The 22,035-nt window shown below is 53.5% G+C and overlaps 1 protein-coding gene and 1 long non-coding RNA gene across 3 annotated transcripts in view; one reads left to right on the top strand and one right to left on the bottom strand.

Moving 5' to 3' along the window:
• Positions 1-8,528, bottom strand: part of FGD5 (FYVE, RhoGEF and PH domain containing 5) — a 110,677-nt gene extending 102,149 nt beyond the window's left edge. Inside the window, exon 1 of the mRNA XM_023619913.2 lies at positions 8,294-8,528. Within this exon, the coding sequence (XP_023475681.2) occupies positions 8,294-8,306 (13 nt within the window). The 5' untranslated portion in view covers positions 8,307-8,528. The remainder of the gene's footprint in view (positions 1-8,293) is intronic.
• The window catches only part of LOC106781780 (uncharacterized), a 71,350-nt gene continuing 57,088 nt past the window's right edge, over positions 7,774-22,035 (top strand). The window contains exon 1 of one of the 2 annotated variants that reach the window (XR_011426804.1): positions 7,774-7,871. This is a non-coding gene — a long non-coding RNA (uncharacterized lncRNA). Of the gene's footprint in view, positions 7,872-16,248; positions 16,696-22,035 lie in introns of those variants that run through there. The other variant, XR_011426803.1, reaches the window with a different exon arrangement.

Raw genomic sequence — 22,035 nt, 5'->3', positions numbered from 1 at the left:
GAGAGAACACTCAAGATGGTTTCCCAAGGCATGGGAACTCAATCGACTCTGTTCTGTCTTACGTTTATGCCCTCCACCATCTCTTTAAAATCCCTTGACCTTCCACTGAAGATTCATTCTCTAAACAAAGTGAATAGACCTTTGTTCTATACACAGTCCAGCTAACGAAACCCAAGGGAATGACATCTTCTACTCCTCAAATAAGGGTGTCCAAGCATGGCACCCCTCATTCAACAATGACATATTAAATGCATTCTGTGTGCCGGGTACACATGAGACGATGTTGACCTTGACAGTCACCATCCTTGCTATCCTCATGGAGCTTACATTCATTCCACAGTTAACTCATTGGATACCTACTATCTACACGCACAGCAATGCAAACAGTAGGGTCTTATAGGGTCAAGAGGAGAAGGGTCTTATAGGGTCAAGAGGAGAATACCTCTGCTGAGCGCTTACAGTGGAGTTAGGTGGCCGAGACTAACAGAGCAGTTGGAGGACAGAGCTGCAGACCCTTGGAATACTATGACTGAATAGCCATTACCTCATTCCCTCAAGAATGATACACCAAAGGTGTGTGACAGCGATGTATGATTCTTCTGAGGGTCACCTCTGAGTTCCACATGCTTCAAGGCTGGAGTCCAGCTAATTGCCCTGCATCCAAATTTTAAGAGCGTCCAAATTTCATGGGAGAAATTATATAGTACTTTTCAACATGGATATTTGCAAAAGTTCTCCTCCCTTGTGGATGTTGAGGATCTACTGACCATGGCAGAACAAAAGATGTGGTACAAGTTGTACCAGCAACAGGAGTTAGAGAAGCAAGAGCTGCCACGGCCAGGGAAGACCTCTTGGACAAGGTGAAGTGTCAGCTAAATTTTCCAGGGTGGAGGGACCCGGACAAGTGGAAGGTCAAGGCATTTTAGCTGCTCCCTCCAAGCTCAGCATCTGTCCTGCCACAAGCCAGCCCATGCTTCCATACCGCCTGCCTGTGCTTCCAAGCCCCAGCCTCACTGGAGGCAGAGTGAGGAACGCAGATCTCCAGGAATGCAACTCCATCCTGACAGCTCTGCTTCCAAAGCACCACCTGGATCCCTACTGCCCACGGATCAGGAGGCAGTCCCCTCCCCAGCCCGGTGCCACCCCCACGAAGGCTTGGGTTTGACACAGAGCAGCCTCAGAAGGACAGCCTGGCTTGTGAAAGAAGGAAGATGGAGCAGAGGGCCTGGAGGTCTGTCAGCAAACTCCTCTCCTCCCCATGCATTTGACTCCCAGTTAAATCCTTGCAGCGCCCAACCCCAGTCATCTCTAATCCAGGGCTGTCTGACAGAAAGATAATGCGAGCCACATTTATCATTACAGATGTAATCTTTAATTTTCTCCTAGCCACATTAAAATGTAAAATGGAAACAGGTAGAATTAATTTCAATGATACATTTTTTCAACTCAGGATATCCAAAATATTATCCTCATGTAATCAATGAATCATGTTTGGATCAACATGTAATCAATATACAACATTTACTCGTGAGACATTTGACTTTCTTTTTTGTACGAAGTCCTCAAAACCTACTGTGCATTTTACACTCACGGCACATCACAATTCAGATTAGCCACACTCAAGGCTCGGGAGCCACGTGTGGGCGGTGGCTACGGTACTGGCCAGCACAGCTCTAACTGAGTTTAACCTATCTCCACGGACCGTCCCATTGGTACCTCAATTTCAATACGTCTGAAGCCAAAGTCAATGTCATCTTCCCTAAACTGGCAGAACTATGTAAAATTCAGCTGAAGAGGCCCCGAAGGAAATAAAAAAGGCCTGGAGTAGCAATAATACAGGGTTATAAAAGCCATGCACTCTGTTCCCAAAAGGGCTTGATTTCAGAGCCTCTTTACTTGTACTTTGCACATCAATCGAATGAACTTAGCGGTCTGGATTCCCATGGCACAGCTAATCAGGAGGGGCCGGGGGCAGCCAGGCAGGAACACTGCCAGTTCTAAGACGTGGTGGCCGACGGCACAAGGGGAGAGAAGAGGCACAGCTGCCAAGCCTCTAAAGGCCGAAGCCCCCCTGCGCCAAGCCCCAGCCCACACCCACCCTCATCGCATCCACATGACAATCAGAGGCTTCAAGACAGAGTACGCGACTTCCCAACTCCCTGTCTCCTAAGCAAGCAAATACGTCCTAGTTTAGAAAAATATCTGCCCAAATCAGCAAAAAACAAAACAAACAAACAAAACCCACAAATATTTGGAGCTTAAACAGCTAAGCTTCAGCTAACTGTCAACGTGGAGTAACAGAGTGAGTCTCTGGAGCCTTGGTGATCTGGGTTCAAATCCTGATGTTGCCACTTACAAGCTATGAACCTGAGCCTCAGATTCCTCATCTGTAAAGTGGGTACAACAGTAACACCTATTCTCAAGAGGTTGTTACAAAGACTAAAAGATACATATTAAAAGCGCTTCTTCAAAAGCACTACTATATATATATATAACATGTAATATATTAGTAGCAGGACTTCAGAGAGGAGCACTCAAGAAACAGCAGCTATCATTGTTCTACTAAAATCCGTCTCTGCCCACCCCACATCCTCCCTGGTACAGGTCCTGCTCTACACTGACACATTATGAACATTAGCTTTGGGCTCTCAGCATCAGGTGTCAGGCACTGGCATGGAAATTATCCTTTGGGGGTGGGGACTCTCATTTCTCATCCTTAACAGGTGATATTTCGCATAGGTGCCATGAGACCTGACAGCGGGACCGAAGGGCCGTGAAAAATGACCATCACCTTCGCTGCATCGCCCCCACCCCCACTGCATCCTTCATCCAATCAAGCTATTGATCTGTGGGTGAAGTCTCCTTAGGAAAGGTTCCAGTGGGTGTCTGAGGCGTGATCCTGCAAGAAAATGCCTTCCCCACAGGAGCCCCTAGGAATGATAAGTACGCAGCGTCCCCGCTCTGCTTCCAGCTCTGCAGCTGCATCCCCTCTCACATCAAAGGACGCCAGAGTCAGAAAGGCCTTGTCTGACCCTTCATTCAAAGACGGGAAAGCTGAGGCACAGAGAGGGCAGATGACTGGCGTGGGGCTACTCAGCATGTCTGGAGCAGGGCTCAGGTAGAATGTGGGTTTCCTGCTTCCTGGTCCAGTCACTTGAACCTCTGCCTTCACCCTTTTGCCACGGAACATTTCTTCTACAGTCTCCACTCAGGGCTCCCAGCTTGTAGTGAGGCAGACAAGGGCAAAATGCAGGGAAACTGAGCCCAGAAAGACCAGGACAGCTGGGTGAGAAATTCACATAAGGCTGAGTCCAGCCTGACCTGACCATGATGTGAATGTCTGGCTTTCATTTGCTCCCATCCAACTTCCTTTAATCCACTTCCATCAAAGAGATATTTATTGAGCACCTACTATGTGCTGGCCACTCATCCAGATTCTTTGCATACATCAATAAACAAAACAAAGACCCTGTGCCTCCTGGACCCCATATTCTAGTGGGAGATAGGCAATAAGAAGACTAAGTATATGACATATTGCATGCTACATGATCACAAGCCTATGGAAAAAGATTAGGAGTTAGGGGTTTTAGAGTCACCAGGACAGGCCTCACAGAGAAGACATTAGAGCAAAGACCTGAAACAGGTGAGGGAGCCAGGACTCACCTGGCATGTTCGAGGAGGCCAGAGTGGCTGGAAGGGAGGGAGGTGAGAGGCAGGAGATGACATCAGAAAGGTCAAGGGGAGGGTGTAGATTATGTAGGGCCTTGAGCAGAAGGACATGCACACTCTGGCTGATGTGTTGAAATAAACAGAAGCAGTGAGGACGGGGCAAGGAGACCCAGTGAGGAGTCTCTTGCAATAATCCAGGCAACGGATGATGGAGGCTGGGACCAGGGGGTAGCAGTGAAAGTGGTAAAAAGGAGTCAGTTCCGAACATGAAGGTAGAGCTGGCAGGACTTGCTGACATTTTGGCTATGGCGTAAGAGAGAGAAGTCAAGGACAACACGAAGGTTTTGAGTAGGAGCAACTGAAAAAGTGAAGTGGCAGCAAGTGAATTGGGGAAGGCTATATGCGCTGGGGAGGGAAAACCAGAATTTCAGTTTGCACGTGTTGAATCTCAGTAACCTGTCACACACCTAGGTGGAGGTGTCAAATGGGCTCCTGGATATTCCAGTCCGGGCTCCCAGCAGAGGTTTGGCTGGAGGAATCCATCACAGAGATGGAATTTAAGGCATACGGCCGACGAGATCACCAAGTGAATAAGTGTGGACAGAGAAAAGAACAGGGCCAAGGAGGGAGCCCTGGTGGCCCCAAGGTTATGAGAAGGCACCAGCACAAAGGACTGAGGAGGGAGGAAAGAAAACGAAGGGAGTGTGAGAGCTTCCAGCTCTGCTCCCTCTCTGCTGCCCTCACAGAAGGAAATGGGATAGAGCCCCTGCCCTCAGCACAAGGTTATCTGGCTCTCAGACCAATTCTGCCCAGAGAAGATCCAGGAAGAGGTAGCAATGAGTTGCACCTTGAAGGACAGGGAGGATTTTCATAATCAAAGAAGAGGCTGGGTATTCCAGGTAGAGGGAACAGAATGTGCAGAGGCCCAGAGGCATTTAGATGCAAGCCCTTCGGAAGTACAATAGAGTCCAGTTTGGCTGAGCTTTAGAGTACGGCAGGGGTGGTGGATTACAGGGTAAATCAGAGCTGAGATTTCCTCCTCTAGGTTAAGCTTAACTTTCTTTCTTTTTTTTTTTTTTTGAGGAAGATTAGCCCTGAGCTAACATCTGCCGCCAATCCTCCTCTTTTTGCTGAGGAAGACTGGCCCTGAGCTAACATCCGTGCCCATCTTCCTCTACTTCTTATATGTGGGTCGCCTACCACAGCATGGCTTGCCAAGCGGTGCCATGTCCACATCTGGGATCTGAACCGGCAAACCCAGGGGCTGCCAAAGCGGAACGTGCAAACTTAACTGCTGCGCCACCGGGCCGGCCCCCTTAACTTTCTGACTGTCCAGAACTCAGCCTGGATGGAGCTACTGGACCCTGTGCTGCTTCCTGGGTCCTTCCCGCTGCTGCATGAACCATCTCTCTTCCTGTATCACAGAGCCTGAGGGTCATACCCTCCCCACCCTGAGTTACCAACGCCCTCCCGGCAATTTGCTGTGCCTGAGGATGACTTGAGTGCAGAACACCCTTCGAGCCAAGATGCCAGGAGTTAACCGGGGGGTGGGGAAACCACAGGGACAGGAGGAAGAGATTTTTAACAGCTTCTGGTGATAGAAATCATCCCCAGCCAGCCCCCTGGTACCAGTTTACTGTTCTCTATTTTAACTAAATATCTGTCACTCACGCATTCATGCTGCTGCTCCCTGGTCAGCTAGGCAGAAGTTACATCACAAGGGGTACTGGGAGGAGCACTGGACTGGGAGTTGCAAGCTCTGATCTCTACTCCTGGGACTGCCATTAATTGGAGGTGTGACCTTGGGCAAGTCCCTTCCTCTCTCTGAGCCTCAGTTTTCCCATCCATAAAGTGAGGGGACTGCACCAAACAGCCAGATGGTGCCTTCTGCTCTGGCCGACTAGTCCATTAACTCATGGCTCTTGTTATGATGTCCCCTGATAGCCTCATCTCAGTCCCCGAGTCTGTTTCAACCGCAGTTCACTGTACTCCCCGTGGAACTCTCATAACCATATGTTCTAAGAGGAATTATCTTCCAATTTCACCTTCCATTTGCATCTTAATTTAACTTTCATTCCTGGGTGCCTGCTGGAATGTCCAAGCCAAGCTTGATGATTTCTAATTAGGCTGCTGTTAAGCTAGTCCAGTGGTCCCCAGCAGGGCACTTGCTGGGAAGACAGCATGGGACAGTGGGAAGAGCAGGGGCCCCAGGCTCCGCCAGACCTGGACTCCAATCCCAGCTCTGCCACACGTCAGCAAGGTGATCTTGCACACGCCACTTTGCCTCTCTGAGCCTCAGTTTCTTTCTTGGTAAAATGGAAGAAATACCCTCTTTTTTCATAAGGCTGTTGAGAAGTTCAAGGGAAAAAAATAGACATGAGATGCCTAACTAAGTCAATTGGCAAACATTTCCTGTGTACCTACTATGTGTTAGGCACTGGATAAAAAAGCAGGCTCTCAAGCCCAACAGTCTGTTTCAAACCTGTCTTGGCTCCTCGTTAAGTCAGTGACCATAAAACCCCTGCAGATCAGTTTTTCCATCTGTAAAATGGGAACAGCAAGAGCAGCCTTATAACAGTACAGTAAACTCGTAAGGTTGCTGCGAAAAGTGAACTGATACAAGCAAAACACTTAAAGCAGCACATGGTTCATCGTAAGTACGTACCCAACAAATATTAGTACTATTTATTGGTTGCCTATAATGTGAGAGACACTGTTCCAGGCACCTTACAAGCTTTCTTTTATTTAATCATGAGAACTCAATGAAAAAGATATTATCCTCATTTTTCAGATGAAGAAACTGAGGCACAGGGAGGTTAACCCACTCAAGGTCACATAACTAAGTACGCGCTGGTTCTGAGATTCAGTCCCATGGAGTCTGTGAACTACTATGTGACACGATCAGGACGTTCAGAGCATGGCACGCAGACATCATCATGTGAAGCGTCTATCACTGCCATCACACTGAAAGAGTAACCAGGTTTATGCTGGAGAAAAATTACAGGATGGCTGAACCCAAGAGTGGCAACTGCTAAGATTTCCCGGGACCAAACCTGCCTCTCAGTTTATGCCGGCTCACTCCATCCCCCCAGAGTCTCAGAGAAGGGAGGGCCTGCCCAAGCCTCATGCAGGGAAACGTGGGAAAACTGGAACCGCTCTCACCATTGTTTGAAAGCGCGTTTTATTAGGAGTGTAGGAAAAAGCTAGCCTGACTCTGTCCAGGCTGTGCCAGGACAGGCAGGAGGCGACCTCCTCCCTCCAAGAATGGCTGGTGGTCACTGGGACCCAGCTCCAGCCTTTTCCACTCCCACAAAGTGATACCCCTGCTCCACCCCCGCTTCTGTGACCCACACTCACTCACCACCCAGGGGTCCACATGCCCAGCAACAACAGGGCCTGGACATAGGGAGGTGGCTGCCAGACTCCCAAGTCCCCAAGTGTCTCCCTTGTCAGATCAGTCCAGCCAAACATCTCCCGTCTCCACCTCACTCCTAAGACAACGACTTTTCTCACTGAAAAGATTTTAAAAAGAAAACACCCCACAACACACACACACACACACACACACAAGGCAGCAGGATATGGTTCTAAGACAGCCAAAATGGTGGCTTCCTGTTTCTTTAGGGATGTGTGTTTTGGAGTATGGCTTCGGACAAGGGTGTTGGTTGGGGACAGGGCTGCCTTCTGCTAAATTCTAAGAGAAAAAGAGAAAAGAGTGACGATCGCTCCCTGGCAGACAGATGCAGGCAGCTGGGATTGCGGCCCTGCGAACGCGCCTCTTTGAGGGAACTTTCTGCCCTTCCCGCGGCTGCAGTCAGCAGTCCGGAGACCTGGGATCCAGGCACCGACCATCTCTGAGTCTCAGTCACTGAATCTGTTAAATGGCACTCCTCCGGAGGGATCGCGAACATTTAGCGTCACACGCACTCTGGATCTCACGGAATCCCTGCCTGGCAGTCGGGTTCACAGGGCAGAGACGTGAGGGCGGGAGGGGCCGCCTGCACGCGGCTCAGCCTCGCCAGGAGCGTCCCCTCGGCGCTCGGTCCCAGCGGGAGGCACAAAGAGGGCCCCGGGCCAGGGCGCTGAGAGGGAGGCTGCGCTGCGGGGGGCGGGGGCAACCCAGGGCTTTTCAGTCCCAGCCCGAGAGTGAGCTCCAAGTCTCGGGGTCCAGGAGAGAGAAGGAAGCCGGCATCCTCTTAAGGGTGAGCCGCCGGGTGCGGAGGGACCGGCTGGTCCCCGGCGTGGGGAAGGGCTGCGGGCGGACCCTGCGGGCCAGGAGGGGCCTCGGAGGGCCGGGCGGGCCCCCGAGGAGCAGGGCTGAGCACTCAGGGGCACGACCAAGTTGCCTTCGCGAAAGGAGCGTCCTTCTCGGTTGCCGAGGGACCCTCACGCCGGGGGCCGCGGCGGGGCAGGGACAGGGCGGACGTGGCCGGGTGCGGCCTCGCCGAGGCTGGCGGGCGTCCGGACAGGGGCCCCCGGTCCCCTCAGCCTCCCCGGCGTCGAGGGGCAGCGGCTCGGCCGGCAGAGCGAGTGGGAGGGGCGGGGGCACGGCGGCCGCTCGCTCCAGGCGCCCCGCGGGCTCCAGCCCGGAGCGCCCGGCGGGCCCGTCGCGCGTCGCTCCTACCTGCCCTGTTCATCTTCCAGCGCGCGGAGCCGGGCCGCCCGTCGGTCCGCCGTGCGTCCGTGCGTCCGTCCGTCCGAGCCGAGCCCGCGCGCCGCTCACTCCATGGCCGCCCCGCGGGGCCCGCACCCTGCGCCGCCCCGCCCCCGGCGCGCGCCGGACTCCGCGCGGCGCGCAGGGCCAGTGGGCGCGGGGCGCGAGCCTCGGGGCTGGGCGGGGCGCGGGGGCGAGCGCGGGCGCGGGGCGCGGGGCTCCGGGCGGGGCCGGCGGCGGGGCGGGGGCGGCGTCGCGGCGGCTCCGCGCTCGGGGCTCCCGGCTCCGCACCCGGCGCGCTGCGCTCGGCCGCCGCGCCTCCGCCCCTACTGGACGTTTCCTCCGCTCGCGGAGAGGAAGGCTTTTTCCCTTTCTGCTCCGTCAGGATCGAGGGAGCCGAGGGGCGAGGCGTCCCCGCGCACATTTAAAGGGGCCGTGGCCTGGGGACCGGGGGACCGCGCGAGGCTCGAGGGACTAGGATCCGGGCGGGGGCTGGGGGGAAGCCGGCGAGTTGGGCTTCTGGGGACTTCCCGGTTCCTCCGCCCGACGGACCGTCCTTCTCTTTCTTTTCAACCCGAGGCGTCCATTCAGTCCTGCGCCAAGTGCTGTGCTGAGCGCCGAGCAAGACAGCCCCAAATTCTTGTCCTCATGGAGCGTAAATGGGAGAACGTCAGTGGAGACACAAGACAAATAAGCCGCAAATAGCATTTCAGAGAGTGATAAGTGCCTTGAGGGAGATAAACCAGGGTAATGGGGCAGAGCAGTGGCTCTCAAAGTGTGCCGGCCAGCGTCACAATTGTTAGAAACAGCAAATTCTCGGGAGCCTCCCTAGACTTACTGAGTGAGAAATCCCGTGTTTAACAAACCCTTCTGTTGCTTTTGATGAAAGCTAAAGTTTGAGAACCACTTGAGTAGAGAATGGGTGATCAAGGAAGGCCTCCCTGAGGAGGTGACATTGAAAGGGAAGCGTGGTTGATGGGAAGCCTTTCTTTGTTCTCTCGTGGCACGCTGGCCAGCCAGCACCTCCCTGGGACCAGGCCGGTGCTGGGTGACGTGGATGACTCAGACCAAGCTCTCGGTCTGATTGGCCACGCAAACACAGGCAGATGGTTTTGCTTCCCGGACAAGAGCTGGGATGGGGACAGGAGTGCATAGGAGCTTGTGGGGACCCAGAGGTGGCGCCCAAGTGGAGAGAGTTCAAGCAAAAGAAAGGCCTTTCAGACAGAGGGACTAGCTTGGGCAAAGACTTAGAGGTGTGGAAAGGCGGCCCATTGGAGGAGCCTGTGAAGGCTTTGGCTCGTCAGCGACATAGAAGATGGAAGGGTGACAGGTGCTTTGAATGCCACACTGGGGCTTCCTTCCACCAGCCATTGGAAGAGGGGTGCAAGGATCATATCTTTCATATATATCTGGCAGCTAACATTTATGGAGCGCCTACTGTGTGCCTGGCATGCTGCTGAGCTCTGTACTTGTGTGTTGACCCATTTAAGCCCCACCACAACCCTACGAAGCTGGTATCAAAATTCTTCCCATTTTACATTTGAGGAAACTGAGTAAACTAAGTGTTAGAATGAGATTTCCTGGCTCTGTGCTTGCCCTCGCTGCATCTCCAGAACCCGGCTCAAGGTGTGGCTTGGTCATTTAGCAGTCTGGCTGTGAGTCTGCCGTGGGCCAGGCTTTGGGCTTTCTGCAATTCCAGCGTGCTGTGGGAAGAGCGGGGAGGGGGCTGTCTCAATTCATCTTGGCAGTTTAGCCAGGGTATCTACTGTGTGGAAGTTGGGGGAGGAGCATGGGACATCCCTCCCCTTCCCCCCCAACCACCACCACCATCCCTTCCTGTCCATCAAGTGGGGAAGAAAGACCCAGAAATGACCTCCTGCCAGCGTGATGGCTCCAGGGCAGGGGCTGTTTCTGCCCTGCTCACCACTGCAGCCCTCGCATCTGAACATAGAACCCAGCACTTAGTAGGTGTTAAAAAAATATGTCTTGTCCACAAGAATAAAGGCTTAGGACAGAGGTTCAGCCTGTTCTTCGGGACCACTTTGGTTTTCTGGGATTGAAGGTGCCAGAGGCCAGAATTTTTGTGCCTTTGACCAGCTGTGCTGGGACCTTGAGAGGAGCAGAATTCCAGATGGACACGGGGCATCTCACAGCCTTGCCGTGTCTCCCCGAACCTGGAGACCTCTGGTCCAGCCTTGGGTCTAGGTGGTCCCCAATAACCAGGTAAACACCTTACTGCTCTAAGCCTGCTTCATGGAGCAGGAACATCAGCATCACTCGAGTGCTTCTTAGAAACGCAGAGCCTCGGGCTCCACCCCAGACCTGCTAAACCAAAATCTGCATTTCAACAAGGTCTCCAGATTTTCTGTATACACATTACAGTTGGAGAAACACTGCCCCAGATAACCCACCCCATTTCTTTTTGGCCAGATGTGCTGCCAAAGTATGCAAAACTAGAGAAAAGACATAGATTCCCCAGTTTCTCACTGGGGTGAGAAGTGAATCCCTTGACCTCTGTCTCTATATTAATACATCATTTTATTATTATTATTTTTTTGCTGAGGAAGATTCACCCTGAACTAACACCCGTGCCAATCTTCATGTTCATCTCTGAGCAGCCACAGAGTTTTTAAGCCTGAAACATTTTGTGGAGAAATTCTTGTGTCTCTGGAATAGAAAATCTACAGCAGAATTTGTTACTTGGGCTCTTGATAAACTTTATGAATCTCTGCATGGAGATGGTGGAGATGGTGATGGAAGTGATGGTGGAGGTGGGAGAGGTGGTGTTGGAGTTGAAGGAGGGGGAGGAGGTAGAGGTGCTGAGGTGACAGAAGTGGTGGAGGCGAAGGAGGTGACAAAAGTAGCTGTGGAAGTCATGGTGAAGATGGAAGACGACGTAGTTGGTGGTGGCGGAGGAGGTGGAGGGAGTGGAATTGACAAATCTGGGGGAGGTGGATTTGGAGAAGGGATGCAGGCGGTAGAGTTGGTGTGGTAAGTGAGGGGATGGAGATGGAGTTGCGTAAGGTGATGGAAGTGGTGGAGCTGGTGGAGCCGAGTGAGGTGATAGGGGTGGTGGAGGTGGTGGTGGTAGGGGTGGTGGAGTTGACCAAGGCGGTGGAGATGATGGAAGTGGTGAAGATGGTGGTAGAGGAGGTGGCGGGGGGGGGGGGGGGGTGTCTGCTTGAGTATGGGTACAAATGAGTGAGTGGATAAATCACTTCAATATTTGATGCACAAAGAAAACATGTTTTAAAAATTAAGCTTGTTTCTGGGAATTAGCAATGAAACCCAAATAACCTAGGACCCTAAGGCAGGAGCAGGAGAGGGAGGCTCAGGTAATCCAGTCACTGGCCAAGTTACCCTTCTACCCTTTGCCTAGGGCCTGCACAAAGGAGAAGGGAGGGCCGGAAAAGACCTCAGTCTTTGCTAAGCCCTTTCCACTGCTGTTGAATTTGGGATTTGAGGCTAAGCAAAGTCTGCTTAAAAAGATCATAGCACCAGTGACAGTTGGGAAAAAATACATGTCTGAACTTGTTTAGCTGAACCCACACGTTGGTGTGGAGTGATAGGCTAAACGCTTATTCCTTTGTTTGCTTTTCCTAATAAGAGAAAATGGATGTGAAAGACCATGAGGCTTTACAAACATCCGGGGCTAATACTGGTGGTTGGACTCACTTAGTCCTTATGGAACCGAGCCATCACTACTCACTGAGCTCAGGGGATGGCCATAAATACCCACAGAGGACATGCGTGTGGGGGTAATGAGCATCATCAAGCCTTTTGCACATGTACTGTGCCCAAGAATCCTATAAAGGGATTATTATTTCCCCATTTCACACATGGGAAAACTGAGGCCCCGACGGGGGAAGTGACTTGCCCTTATAGCCAGCCAGGACTCACACCCCATTCACTCTGAGAACATGGTCTGAGTTCTTAACTACCAGGCTACACTATTTTCTCTATAATGGACAAAAAGTCTGCCGAGATTTTCACTTTTTCCAAATCACTCTCACCATCTTAGTTGTTCCTCTCAGCAAACTGAGAGCCACCAGGGTAGGTGTTATGCCCACTTGACAGTTTGGGAAACTGAGGCCTAGAGGGGAACGTAACTGGGCTGGGATCACACAGCAAGTTAGGGGAGCGGCCAGCACTGGAGTCCTCGCCTCCTGACATCCAGGCCCGAGCTGGAATCATGCGGTGCCTGAACCTGTGCCCTTCTCCTCAGACGGCAGCAGTCTCTTGCTTTGCCTTTTGAGGGCAGGAGACCCCCCGTTTTCTGAAGGAGCCTCCCAGTGTGGGGGCAGAGGGTGACACCTTTAAGGCAGATCCCCTCAGGAGTCTGGCCTCCTTGAGCCGGCTTCTTCTCTCTCCCTCCTTCTTTTGCTCCCTTCTTTCTCTCTGTCTGCCTTGGACGCTGTGGAAGGGGCGGTCAAGGGCCCACACTGTGGTTCTGATATGTCCAGGGAACAGCCAGGCGGGAGCCTCAGAGCCTGAGGAACTGGGGGTGAAAGGAACTCGGACAGCCAGCGCATTGCCGGATGAGGAGTCTGTGGCAGTAACAGCAGGCAACAGTAACACTGATAATAGTAATCAATGCTGACAGATAACCTCTACTGAGCACTTGGTGCTAAACCTCGTACATGCTTCTTGTGATCATGTGATTTCTATCAGTCTCCATTTTACAGATGAGAAAACCGAGGGCAGAGAGGTAAGAGACTTACTCAAGACTCAGAGCCAGCGGTGGTGCTGGGAGTAAACCTAAGTTTCTCTGTCCCCAAGGCCTGTGCTATTCACCTGATACCACATTTGTCCAAGGTCATGGCGCCAGGATCAGGACCAGAATCCCAGGTGGTCGTCCTTCCTTCCATCCTTCCTTCCTTCCATCCTTCCCACCTTCCTCCATTCTTCCCTCCCTCTCTCCTTTCCTTCCACAAAAATGCACTGAGTGCCTACTCTGTGCCAGGCACTAGGTCAGGTGCCAGGTAAACAGAATCCTTCTGTGCCTTCCAATGTTCCCAGGCCAGCTGAGGAGGCAGGACACCCAATGGCAAATTACCTGTCAGTTTGATGAGAGCACTAATGGGGGAACATAGGCCTCCCAGCTCCCCTCGGATGTCTTAGATCCCTGCTGTGGGGCTGGCAGGTTCCCTGGGGCCCCTAAAATCAAAGTCACCCCCTCACTGGAGCCTTTAAGATCCCCAGGCCCCTCCCCACTGAAGGCCGCTCCCTCACGCCTCTCGTACACACACAGAACGCTGCATAAACGCTCAGGATTCTCCAAGTAAGCACAGGTCCCCCACCTTTTTGTTATCCTTAGACCCTCCGGGGCTCATTACCTCCCTGCACACAGCTTAGGTGACCTCAGATCAGCACCGCGGAAATCCAGCTCCCTGTTCCTGCCTGCCTGAAGCCTCGCAGGGTGCTACACCAGCACCGTGGCATGTCCTCCAGAAACACAGAGCACCCGGGCTCTGAACACATAAGGGGGCCGTGGCCACGCCCCCAGACAGGCAGTAGAACTCTGGTCAGGAGCCACGCTGACCTGGGTGGGACCTGGGGGCAAGTCCCAGCCTCAGTTTCCCCATTGGTAGATCATAATAGGAAGTATTTGCTGAGCGCTTATTTTGTGCACTTGGTAAGTGTCTTGCGTATATTATTAACTCACTTAATCCTCTCAATGAACCTGTGAAGTAGGCACTATTGTTACCCCCATGTTTCAGATGAGACTCCCATGGCACAGAGAGGCCAAGGCACTTGCTTGGGGATACTCAGCTAGTAAGTGGTGGGCACCCCGTCCTGGCTCTGGGGCGGGCTTTCCTACCCACTTCAACATGCTGTCCCCTCTGTCAAGTGGATACGATAATAATCGCTGCTCGTTAAAGGAGATAATTCACCTAAAGCATTCAGGAGGGGAAAGAGGGACACAGGAGGTGCTCAATAAATGATCACTATCATTTAAATGTCTTGTACATAGTTGGTGCTTAATAACTGTTAACAAACTAAGTACACCAGAACTGGGGCACACAAACCCCACAATCAGAGGAAGAGAGGGGCAGGCGAGAGCATTTATTGAGCAGCCACTGTATACGGGGATGGGTGAGAGGAGTAATGTGGGAACCCCACAGGAGCCTGGGGAGACAGCCTGGGTTCTACTTCCTGCCCCGGCCCAGAGGGGTGACAGTCAGGGTTTTGTTTTGGGGGCCCAGCTCTAAGGCTGGGCCATGATTCTGTCCTGCTCCTCCGGCTGAGTGCCCCTGGGTTTCCATGGGGGCAGGTATACCTTTTGTCTACAGGGAGAAAATGCATGTTATTAAAAAGGAAATGACCCTGGCCCCACAGCCTCTTGAGCTGCTGACCCGCAGGTTCCCCCAGCCTTGGACTGCTCGCCCCGCAGAGCCACGGCCAGAGCACCATCAGCTCCCAGGCCTTATCTTGCCCTGGAAAGCCATCGAGTCACCTTCCTGGCTCCAGAGTGGGCAGATCGGAGCCAGACACCTGCTAGGTGGATGGAGTCTTTGCAAGGTCGCCCTTCCCTTCCTGTGCCCCAAAGATTGGTGGGGGGAACGTCAGATAAGTTCGGCTTAGGTATCTCCAACCCCCACTGTACACACCTGGCCAGGCACAAGGAGAGAAAGGAGCCGGGGCCTGGAGACCCTGGCTCCACAGATCACTGGCTCTGTGGCCTTGGGCAAGACTCTGCACCTCAGTCTCTCCTCTGTAAAATGGGAATAGTGAGACCTTTCTCTTGGGTCGTGTGGTGAAGGTTAAAGGAATGTTGGTTTCCCTCTCTCGTCACTTTCCTGTCCTTGAAGAGCTCACAGTACGGTTGAGAGAAGGGCTTGTGGGCAGCTAATAGTGATGCAGTGGAGTGAAAGTAGGGGATTGAGATGAGCTAAGGGCCTAGAGGAAGGGAGGTGACATTGTGCTGGCCTTTAAAGGTCAGGTGGCATTTTCCAGGTGGAGGAGTAGGGTTGCCATTCCAGGTAGGGGAGCAGCCTGAGCAAGCACCTGTGGGGTGCAAGAGGGAGGCAGGGTTGGAGCAAGGTGAGAAGAGCGCTATGGTCACAGCACAGGATGGGTGTGGGGAAAAGCTCTCTAATGGCCTGCTGAAGAGTTTGGACTTGACCCCATAGGTGATAGGGAGCCATAGAATGTTGCTGGGTGAGGGAGTGACATGGTCAGACTTGTGTGGTAGCTGGAGTGGGAGGAACAAGCCTGGAGTGGGGATGACCTGAGGAGGCTGGGGCGGGGCCCCCGAGAGAGATTAGGCCTGAATTCATGAATGCTCCTGACTCACAGTTGTAGGGGCTCAATGCATGCTGGGAAGGTTTTCAGAAGGAGGTAGGCTTTGCCCTGTACCCTGAAGGAATCACAGGAGGAGAGGGGAGCAGGAAAGGGCGCGCCAGGCAGGGGCCAGGGCGGGCCGGCGCCCAGTTTGGCTGAGTGTCCAGGGTGCAGGGCGAGAGGGGCAGGCAGGGGCTCGTAGGCCTTTGTCCAGCAGGCCTGCGGCTCCCCAAGGAAGGGCTGAGCTCTGGGGGAGGGGAGTCGGGCTGGGCAGGGCCAGCTCGGAGTTATCACCACTGGGTGGGACCCAAGGTCTGTGGAGGAAGGGACCACCCTCTTCCGGCCAGCCATTTTTTTTCCTTCTGCTGGCCGGCTTGGCTTTTTCCCCTAGGCTGCATTTCCACAAGGGCCCCTCCTGGCTGGCTGGGCGTGGGCATGGCTCCACCACACACCCGGCAGCAGGGGCGGCCCGGCCGGAGGCTTCCTGCCCCTCTCTGGGCTGGCCGATTGGAGGAAAACAGCCCTCGAGCCTTCTTCAAAACAGGAAACTGCTCTCCCTGCTTCCTGAAGGACAGGAACTGTCCCCATGGCAACCATGGGACAAAGAGGCCACCTTAACCCTTCCGAGGGCAGGCCTGGCTGAGAGCCCTTCTTACCACCCCCTGGTGGGTGTGGCACTGTACAGGTGACGGGGTCTGCTGCAGGGATGTGCTCCAATGGAAAGGCAGAGCTGGGATTTGTACCCATTGTGTGGATGACAGCGTTGAGGTTAACTCAGAGGGTGAAGGCCTGCCCACACAGTAAGTCAAGCGCAGCAGGGCACAGCGTGGGGTCTGAAGCCGGGCTGACTCCATCGAAGTCTTGGCTCCCTGCCGGCTGTGTACCTTGGACAGGTGCTTTAGCCTTCCTGTCGTCCGTTTCTCTTCCTGTGAGATGGGATGATTATAATGCTGGCCTCATGAGGCTGCTGTGAGCATCTGCTGAGGTGGTCCACTCGTCCACTGCATCCTCACTGGTGCTGTGTGAGCTGTAGCAGGCCCCAAGGACACGACAGTGACACGAGCCTGACGAAAGCTCCTGCCTGGAGGGTGAGTGTCATGGTTGGGGCAGGCAGGCAGTGAAGTCCACAGATCAGTGCACGTGAGAGAGATTGACGGTGCCGTGAGCAAGGATGGGGAGCAGAGTGCAGAGACGCCCCCCAGCTTGGTGGTCCCCTCAGAGGCGAGGACACTGAGGGGAGTAAGAAGGAGCCTGTCTTGTGAAAACCTGGGGTGAGCCTTCAGGCAGAGGGGCCAGAAGGAGAAGGGTCCAGAGGTGGGGAAGGTTCCGGGAGTGGGGTGAGGGAGGGAGCAGGCAGAGGGGCTGGTCATCAGAGCCCCTGGGTTGCATGCTCGGAGCAGGTGGAGCCGTGTAGGGTGAAGCAGGCACCCCAGGCTATGCGTGCCGATGGGATGTACTCGGCGTGACAGGACGCAGGACTCTGAAAGTGTGTTTTCGGCTGGCGGGGGGGGTGGGGGGGGGGGCTTGCCCTGTGGACCCAGAGAGACCTGAGTCATGGGGAGAGGCAGTCCTTCTTGTTGTTTTGGGGGGCGGGGCAGGGCGGGGAGCCAGTGGCCTGTGCCCAGTGCTGCCACTGTTCAGGAGCCCAACCTTTTCCTTGACCTCCCACCAGGACACACCCCTCCCTCGTTCTCTGTCTGGATGCCCAGGGGCTGCTGTGAGGAGGCCACAGACGCGGCTTCCAGCATCATGGCACACGCGGCTGCTGCTTCACAGCTGCATTGGGAATAAGTTCCTCACCACAGCGTATCCTCATCACAGCTTCCAAGACCCGACACCCCCTCTCCACATCATCCCCCACCACCCACCGCCTTTTCCCTCCTGTCCAGCAGCACTGGCCTTCCTCTCCATCCCTGACCCTGCCTAGCTCTCTCCAGCCCCAGGGACTTTGCACCTGCCATTCAGTGCTCTCTAGAAAATACCTTCCCAAATTTTCACATGGCTGGGCCAGCTCCCCTCATCAGTCAGGTCTCAAATGTCACCTCTTCACAGAGACACCCCCCCCCGACCCCAGTCTCTCACCGTCTCATCACCCCGTGTCCCCTCTTCAGCAGCACTTACCCATAGCTGAGACCCTCCTGTTTGTCTGTGTACCTGTGTGCTGTCTGTCTCCCCACCTAGAATGCCAGCTCCCTGAGGGCAGGGCTGGCTCTCTCTTGTCGGCCGCCCTCTCCCGGCACCTGGGACAGGGCCTGGCTCACCCCAGTATCTGCTGCACACCGGAGTGAACAGATAGCGACAGAGACGTCCATTCCCGGGGCTTATCACCACTCCCCCTCACCTCCACAGTCTGAGGGGACTGGTGGTCTCTCTGTAGGAAGGCAGCTCTCAAGAGGGGTTAGTGGAGGTGAGGGGAGCAAGAATTAACTGTCCACCCTAGAGAGGGACTAAGGTTTGCTCACCGACAAACACACTAATGTCTGTTCACTGTGTTACCACTCCCAGGAGCTGGATTGGGGCCCGGAGCACTGGGAGGGATGCCGCATTATCCCCATTTTCCAGATGAGGAAACTGAGGCTCAGAGAAGTAAAGTCTCGTGCCCGAGGCCACATGGCTGGGAAGCGGCGGAGTTGAGGGAGGACTCAGGACTGACGACTGGGAGCCTGCACCTTTCTCCTCACCCTCCCACCACAAGCTGAAAGGGGCCTCGATTGACTCTCTGAAAAGTCTCCTCCGAGGCTTCCTCAAGGCCACTGCCACCGGCCACATCTTTGGGTTAAGATTCTTCTGGGCTGGTTAAAATATGCATTCCAAAGGCTCTCCCAGGCCACTGAGTTCAGATCCCCTGGGGCTGGGATCCAGATTCTTTGTTTTGGGAAACATGGGGTTAAGGCTTTGGAGGACCCAATAAAAGGCGAGTGGAGCCTGCAGTGGGAGGGGCACAGGGACCTCTTTCTAGACAAAGGACTTGAAGTTCCAACTGGGTCACCAGGAGAGAACCTGACCACAGTAATCCACCAGTGTGTACTAATGTCCAAAGGGGTGCGTCTCCCTGCCCTGCCCAGCCCCCGGGAAGGCCCTGCCGCACACTCCATCCCAACTTCCTACCTCTGACAACCACCTGCACTTGAGCTCCCCCAGGAACAGGAGCTCACGGCCTCACAGGCCACCCTTCCCCCGTGGGACAGCTTTGCAGAATGAGAGTGGCAATGTCACCTTTCCTGATGCACCAGGGAGAGCAGCAGGTCACAGAGAGGCATTTGATGAGCTGCAACATGGGCTGCTGACTTCTTTTCCCCTGGGGCTCCAGAGCGGGGACGTGTCTCTGCCGGCCCCAAGGCAGAGGCTGAGGGAGATAGCTGCTCTGGAAAGACCATATTAATTAGCTTAATAAGAGCATGTGTGACTGAGCAGTTGTGCACGGAGAGGGACCCAGGAGGCAATGTGACCCCCTGTCATGGGCACCATCAATTGCTGGGGTGAGCCTCCCGCACCTGGAACCAGATGCTTAGAGAAATGAATCGGGCCCAGTCTGGGAACACCATTAAAACACTTGGCGCTCTGGGCGCTGGTCCATTGCCCCATGGTTGCTGTCCTCCTTCCTTCTAGAAGAGGCTGCAGTCAACAGGCATGCTTTCTTGTGGGAGCTGGCGGGGGCTACAGGCTGCCTCCTGACCCTCTCCCGCTCAGGGAGTCCCTCATGAGGGGCCGGCATGGGTGGGGAGGGGGAGAGGGTGTGGATGACACGCTGGGGGTTGAGCCTCAGCCCCACTGCTTCCCAGCTCTGAGACCCGGGCAAATCCTTTCCCTTCTGCGTGTCCCTCTCCTCATCTGTGAAATGGGGTATTTCCTTACCAACCGCACATGCCCAGTAGGAAGACGAAATAAGATAATGACCCTCAAGTGCTCAGCCTGGTGCGTGGCACAGGGTAACTACTCAGGAGATGCCACATGCCATCACTGAGGCTCATTAATGAAGAAGCACCGGGCACGAAGTGGGCCATTGCTTAGGCTGTGGTAGCTTTTAGCTAGTAGACATTTGCTTGTGTCTAGTCAAAGTCTAATCCGCACACAGTTTCTCGCTGACTTGACAGTTTGGTTAGCTAATTTTTAGCTATTTCTGAAGACAGTATCTGCTACACACCGGAGTGACCCCTGTCTTCTCCTCGCCTATTTGTTTCAACCCTACTTAGCAAGCAGTCAAAAAGCATCATCGGTTCTTGCCTCACACCTGGGATCAGCAACATAATTTGTGAGGCCCAGTGCAGAATGAAAATGCAGTACCTCTTGTTCAAAAATTAAGAATTTCAAGGTGCCGACGGCAGAGCACAGGGGTTTAAACCAAGCACAAGGTCCTCCAGAGCGTGCGTCCCTGTGTGACAGCACCAGTCACATGCCCATGGAGCTTCCCCAAGCACACCAGTGCTAGGAAAGCAGCATCTCGGGGAGTCTCACTCCCAGCTCACAGCCTGGCATGGAATATGAGCTAAGCACACGTTTACTGAGTGAGTGAAATGGTGCATTCACGCTGAGCTCTGTGAGAGGGATGCAGGGTTGTGAATTTGCAGATGGGTAAATTGAGGCTCAGGAAAGCTCCTGCCTCACGTGGCATCACCCAAGCCCAGGTCCCTGCCTCCTGCCTGGCGTGCTTGCCCGCTGTTCCATGCTGACCCCAATCCTGGCCTGTGTTTTCCTGATCCCAGAGAGAAGGGGTAGTGTTTACCACAGGCTGAACTTTATTTTATTTTTGTGTTTTCCAATAATTGATTCCAACAGTCCTACAGACGTCCTGCTGAAGGAAAACATGTTTTGCTCGCTCAGCCTTCGACTTCCTCATGGCGCCACAGTGGTGGGGGCCCATGGCCGCGAGGAAAGCGTGGGGTGACTTTTCCCTTGCTTATTTTATTTTTTCCATCTCACTGTCGGGGGACAACAAAACATGTTTTCCTTTTTCTCCAAAGGAAATCGGAACTTTCTTATTGGCTACTTGTCGCCTAAAATTCATCTTCCTTAACCTGTGATTATCTTGGATTGGGTCAGTTGTGTGGTTGAACTTCAGAATAAAGGGATGTTCTTTGTTTTACTGAAAGGACAACTGTCAAAACCAAAATTTTCATTCACATGAAGCCATCGGCTCCACTGAAATTCACCTTGGCTTTCCTGTCAGAGTCTGTGCACACGTTTGAATGCTTTATTATCCCAAGTTCACCTTTCTCCAAGTGCAGGACTGGGTAAACACACACACAGCCAATCTTCTGGTCAAGGTGAATGGCTGCTTAGAGTTCATTGAAACAGATGTGGGTGTATGGTGTGAGGTAGGGGTCAAGAAACTTCTCCCCATGTGCATATCCAACTGATCCGGCTCCCTTTATTTAAAGCATCATCCTTTTGCCACTGTACTGCAGCATCTCATTGGCATAAATTGGTGATTCTACACATGTTGGTCTAGTTCTGGACTTTCTATTCTCTTCCCTTAGTCTATTTGTCAATCTTTCTACCAAGACCACCTATCTTAATTACTGTTGTGTCCACTGAAGTTGATAAATCATGGTTGGCTTAATAACTCCCCTATTGCTGAACATTTAGGTTGTTTCCAATGTTTTATTATCATGACTTACATCCTACAAAGTCATAGTAATAAAAAAAGCAATAATAGCTGAGATGAAGTGCCAGGCGCTGTTCTAAGTGCTTTCCATATATTAACTGGTTTAATCTTCACAAGGACCCTTCGAGGGAGGTGCTACTGTGATCTCCTCTTTGAGAGATGAGGAAGTTGGGGCACTGAGGGGGTTGTCATTTGCCTTCAGTCCATGGCTTCTGCCCGGCAGAGCTGGGTTCTGAACCCAGGCAGGCTGGCTCTTGGACCTGCACTTTCATCCACTCCCCTCTATGTTGAGAGCAGATAAAAGGGAAATGCATAAAGGAATGACTCAAATGCAGGCAATGATGCCTCCCTTATCTTCTTGAATTAATGACGTGGCTCAATGGCTGTGGAGCCTGAGTGCCCTGGGACCCCGCCCCAACTCCACCACTCACTGGCCTGACTTTGGGCAGGTCACTACTCCTCTTTAAGCCTCAGTTTCCCCATCTGTAAAATGGAGATTACTGACCTACTTATACGTCTATAGACCTGTAGACCCTGAGCTGTCGGGGGCTTCAGGGACCAATATGGTGCCTGCTGGCTCAGAGGAGCTGCCCTGCCCTGCCCAGGGGCCTTGCTAGCCTCAGAGGGCTCCTCTCAAAGAGGTCTTTCCTTTGCAGATATTCTGGGCTTCATGCTGGATCTGAAGGGGCCTTCCCAGATGGGGACACTGAGGCCTGGAGCAGCTGGGGGCATGACCTCTGGGACCCCAGAATCTGCTTCTCACAGCATCTCTCTGCATTTGTAGATCTGAAGCTCAGGGCTTTCCTAGTTATCAGCTCACCAG

This window comes from Equus caballus, chromosome 16 (genome assembly GCF_041296265.1).
Source record: "Equus caballus isolate H_3958 breed thoroughbred chromosome 16, TB-T2T, whole genome shotgun sequence".
In the NCBI taxonomy this organism is placed as follows: Eukaryota; Metazoa; Chordata; class Mammalia; order Perissodactyla; family Equidae; genus Equus; species Equus caballus.
Note: the sequence above shows the minus strand (reverse complement) of the source record. Positions and strands in the feature narration are given on the sequence as shown.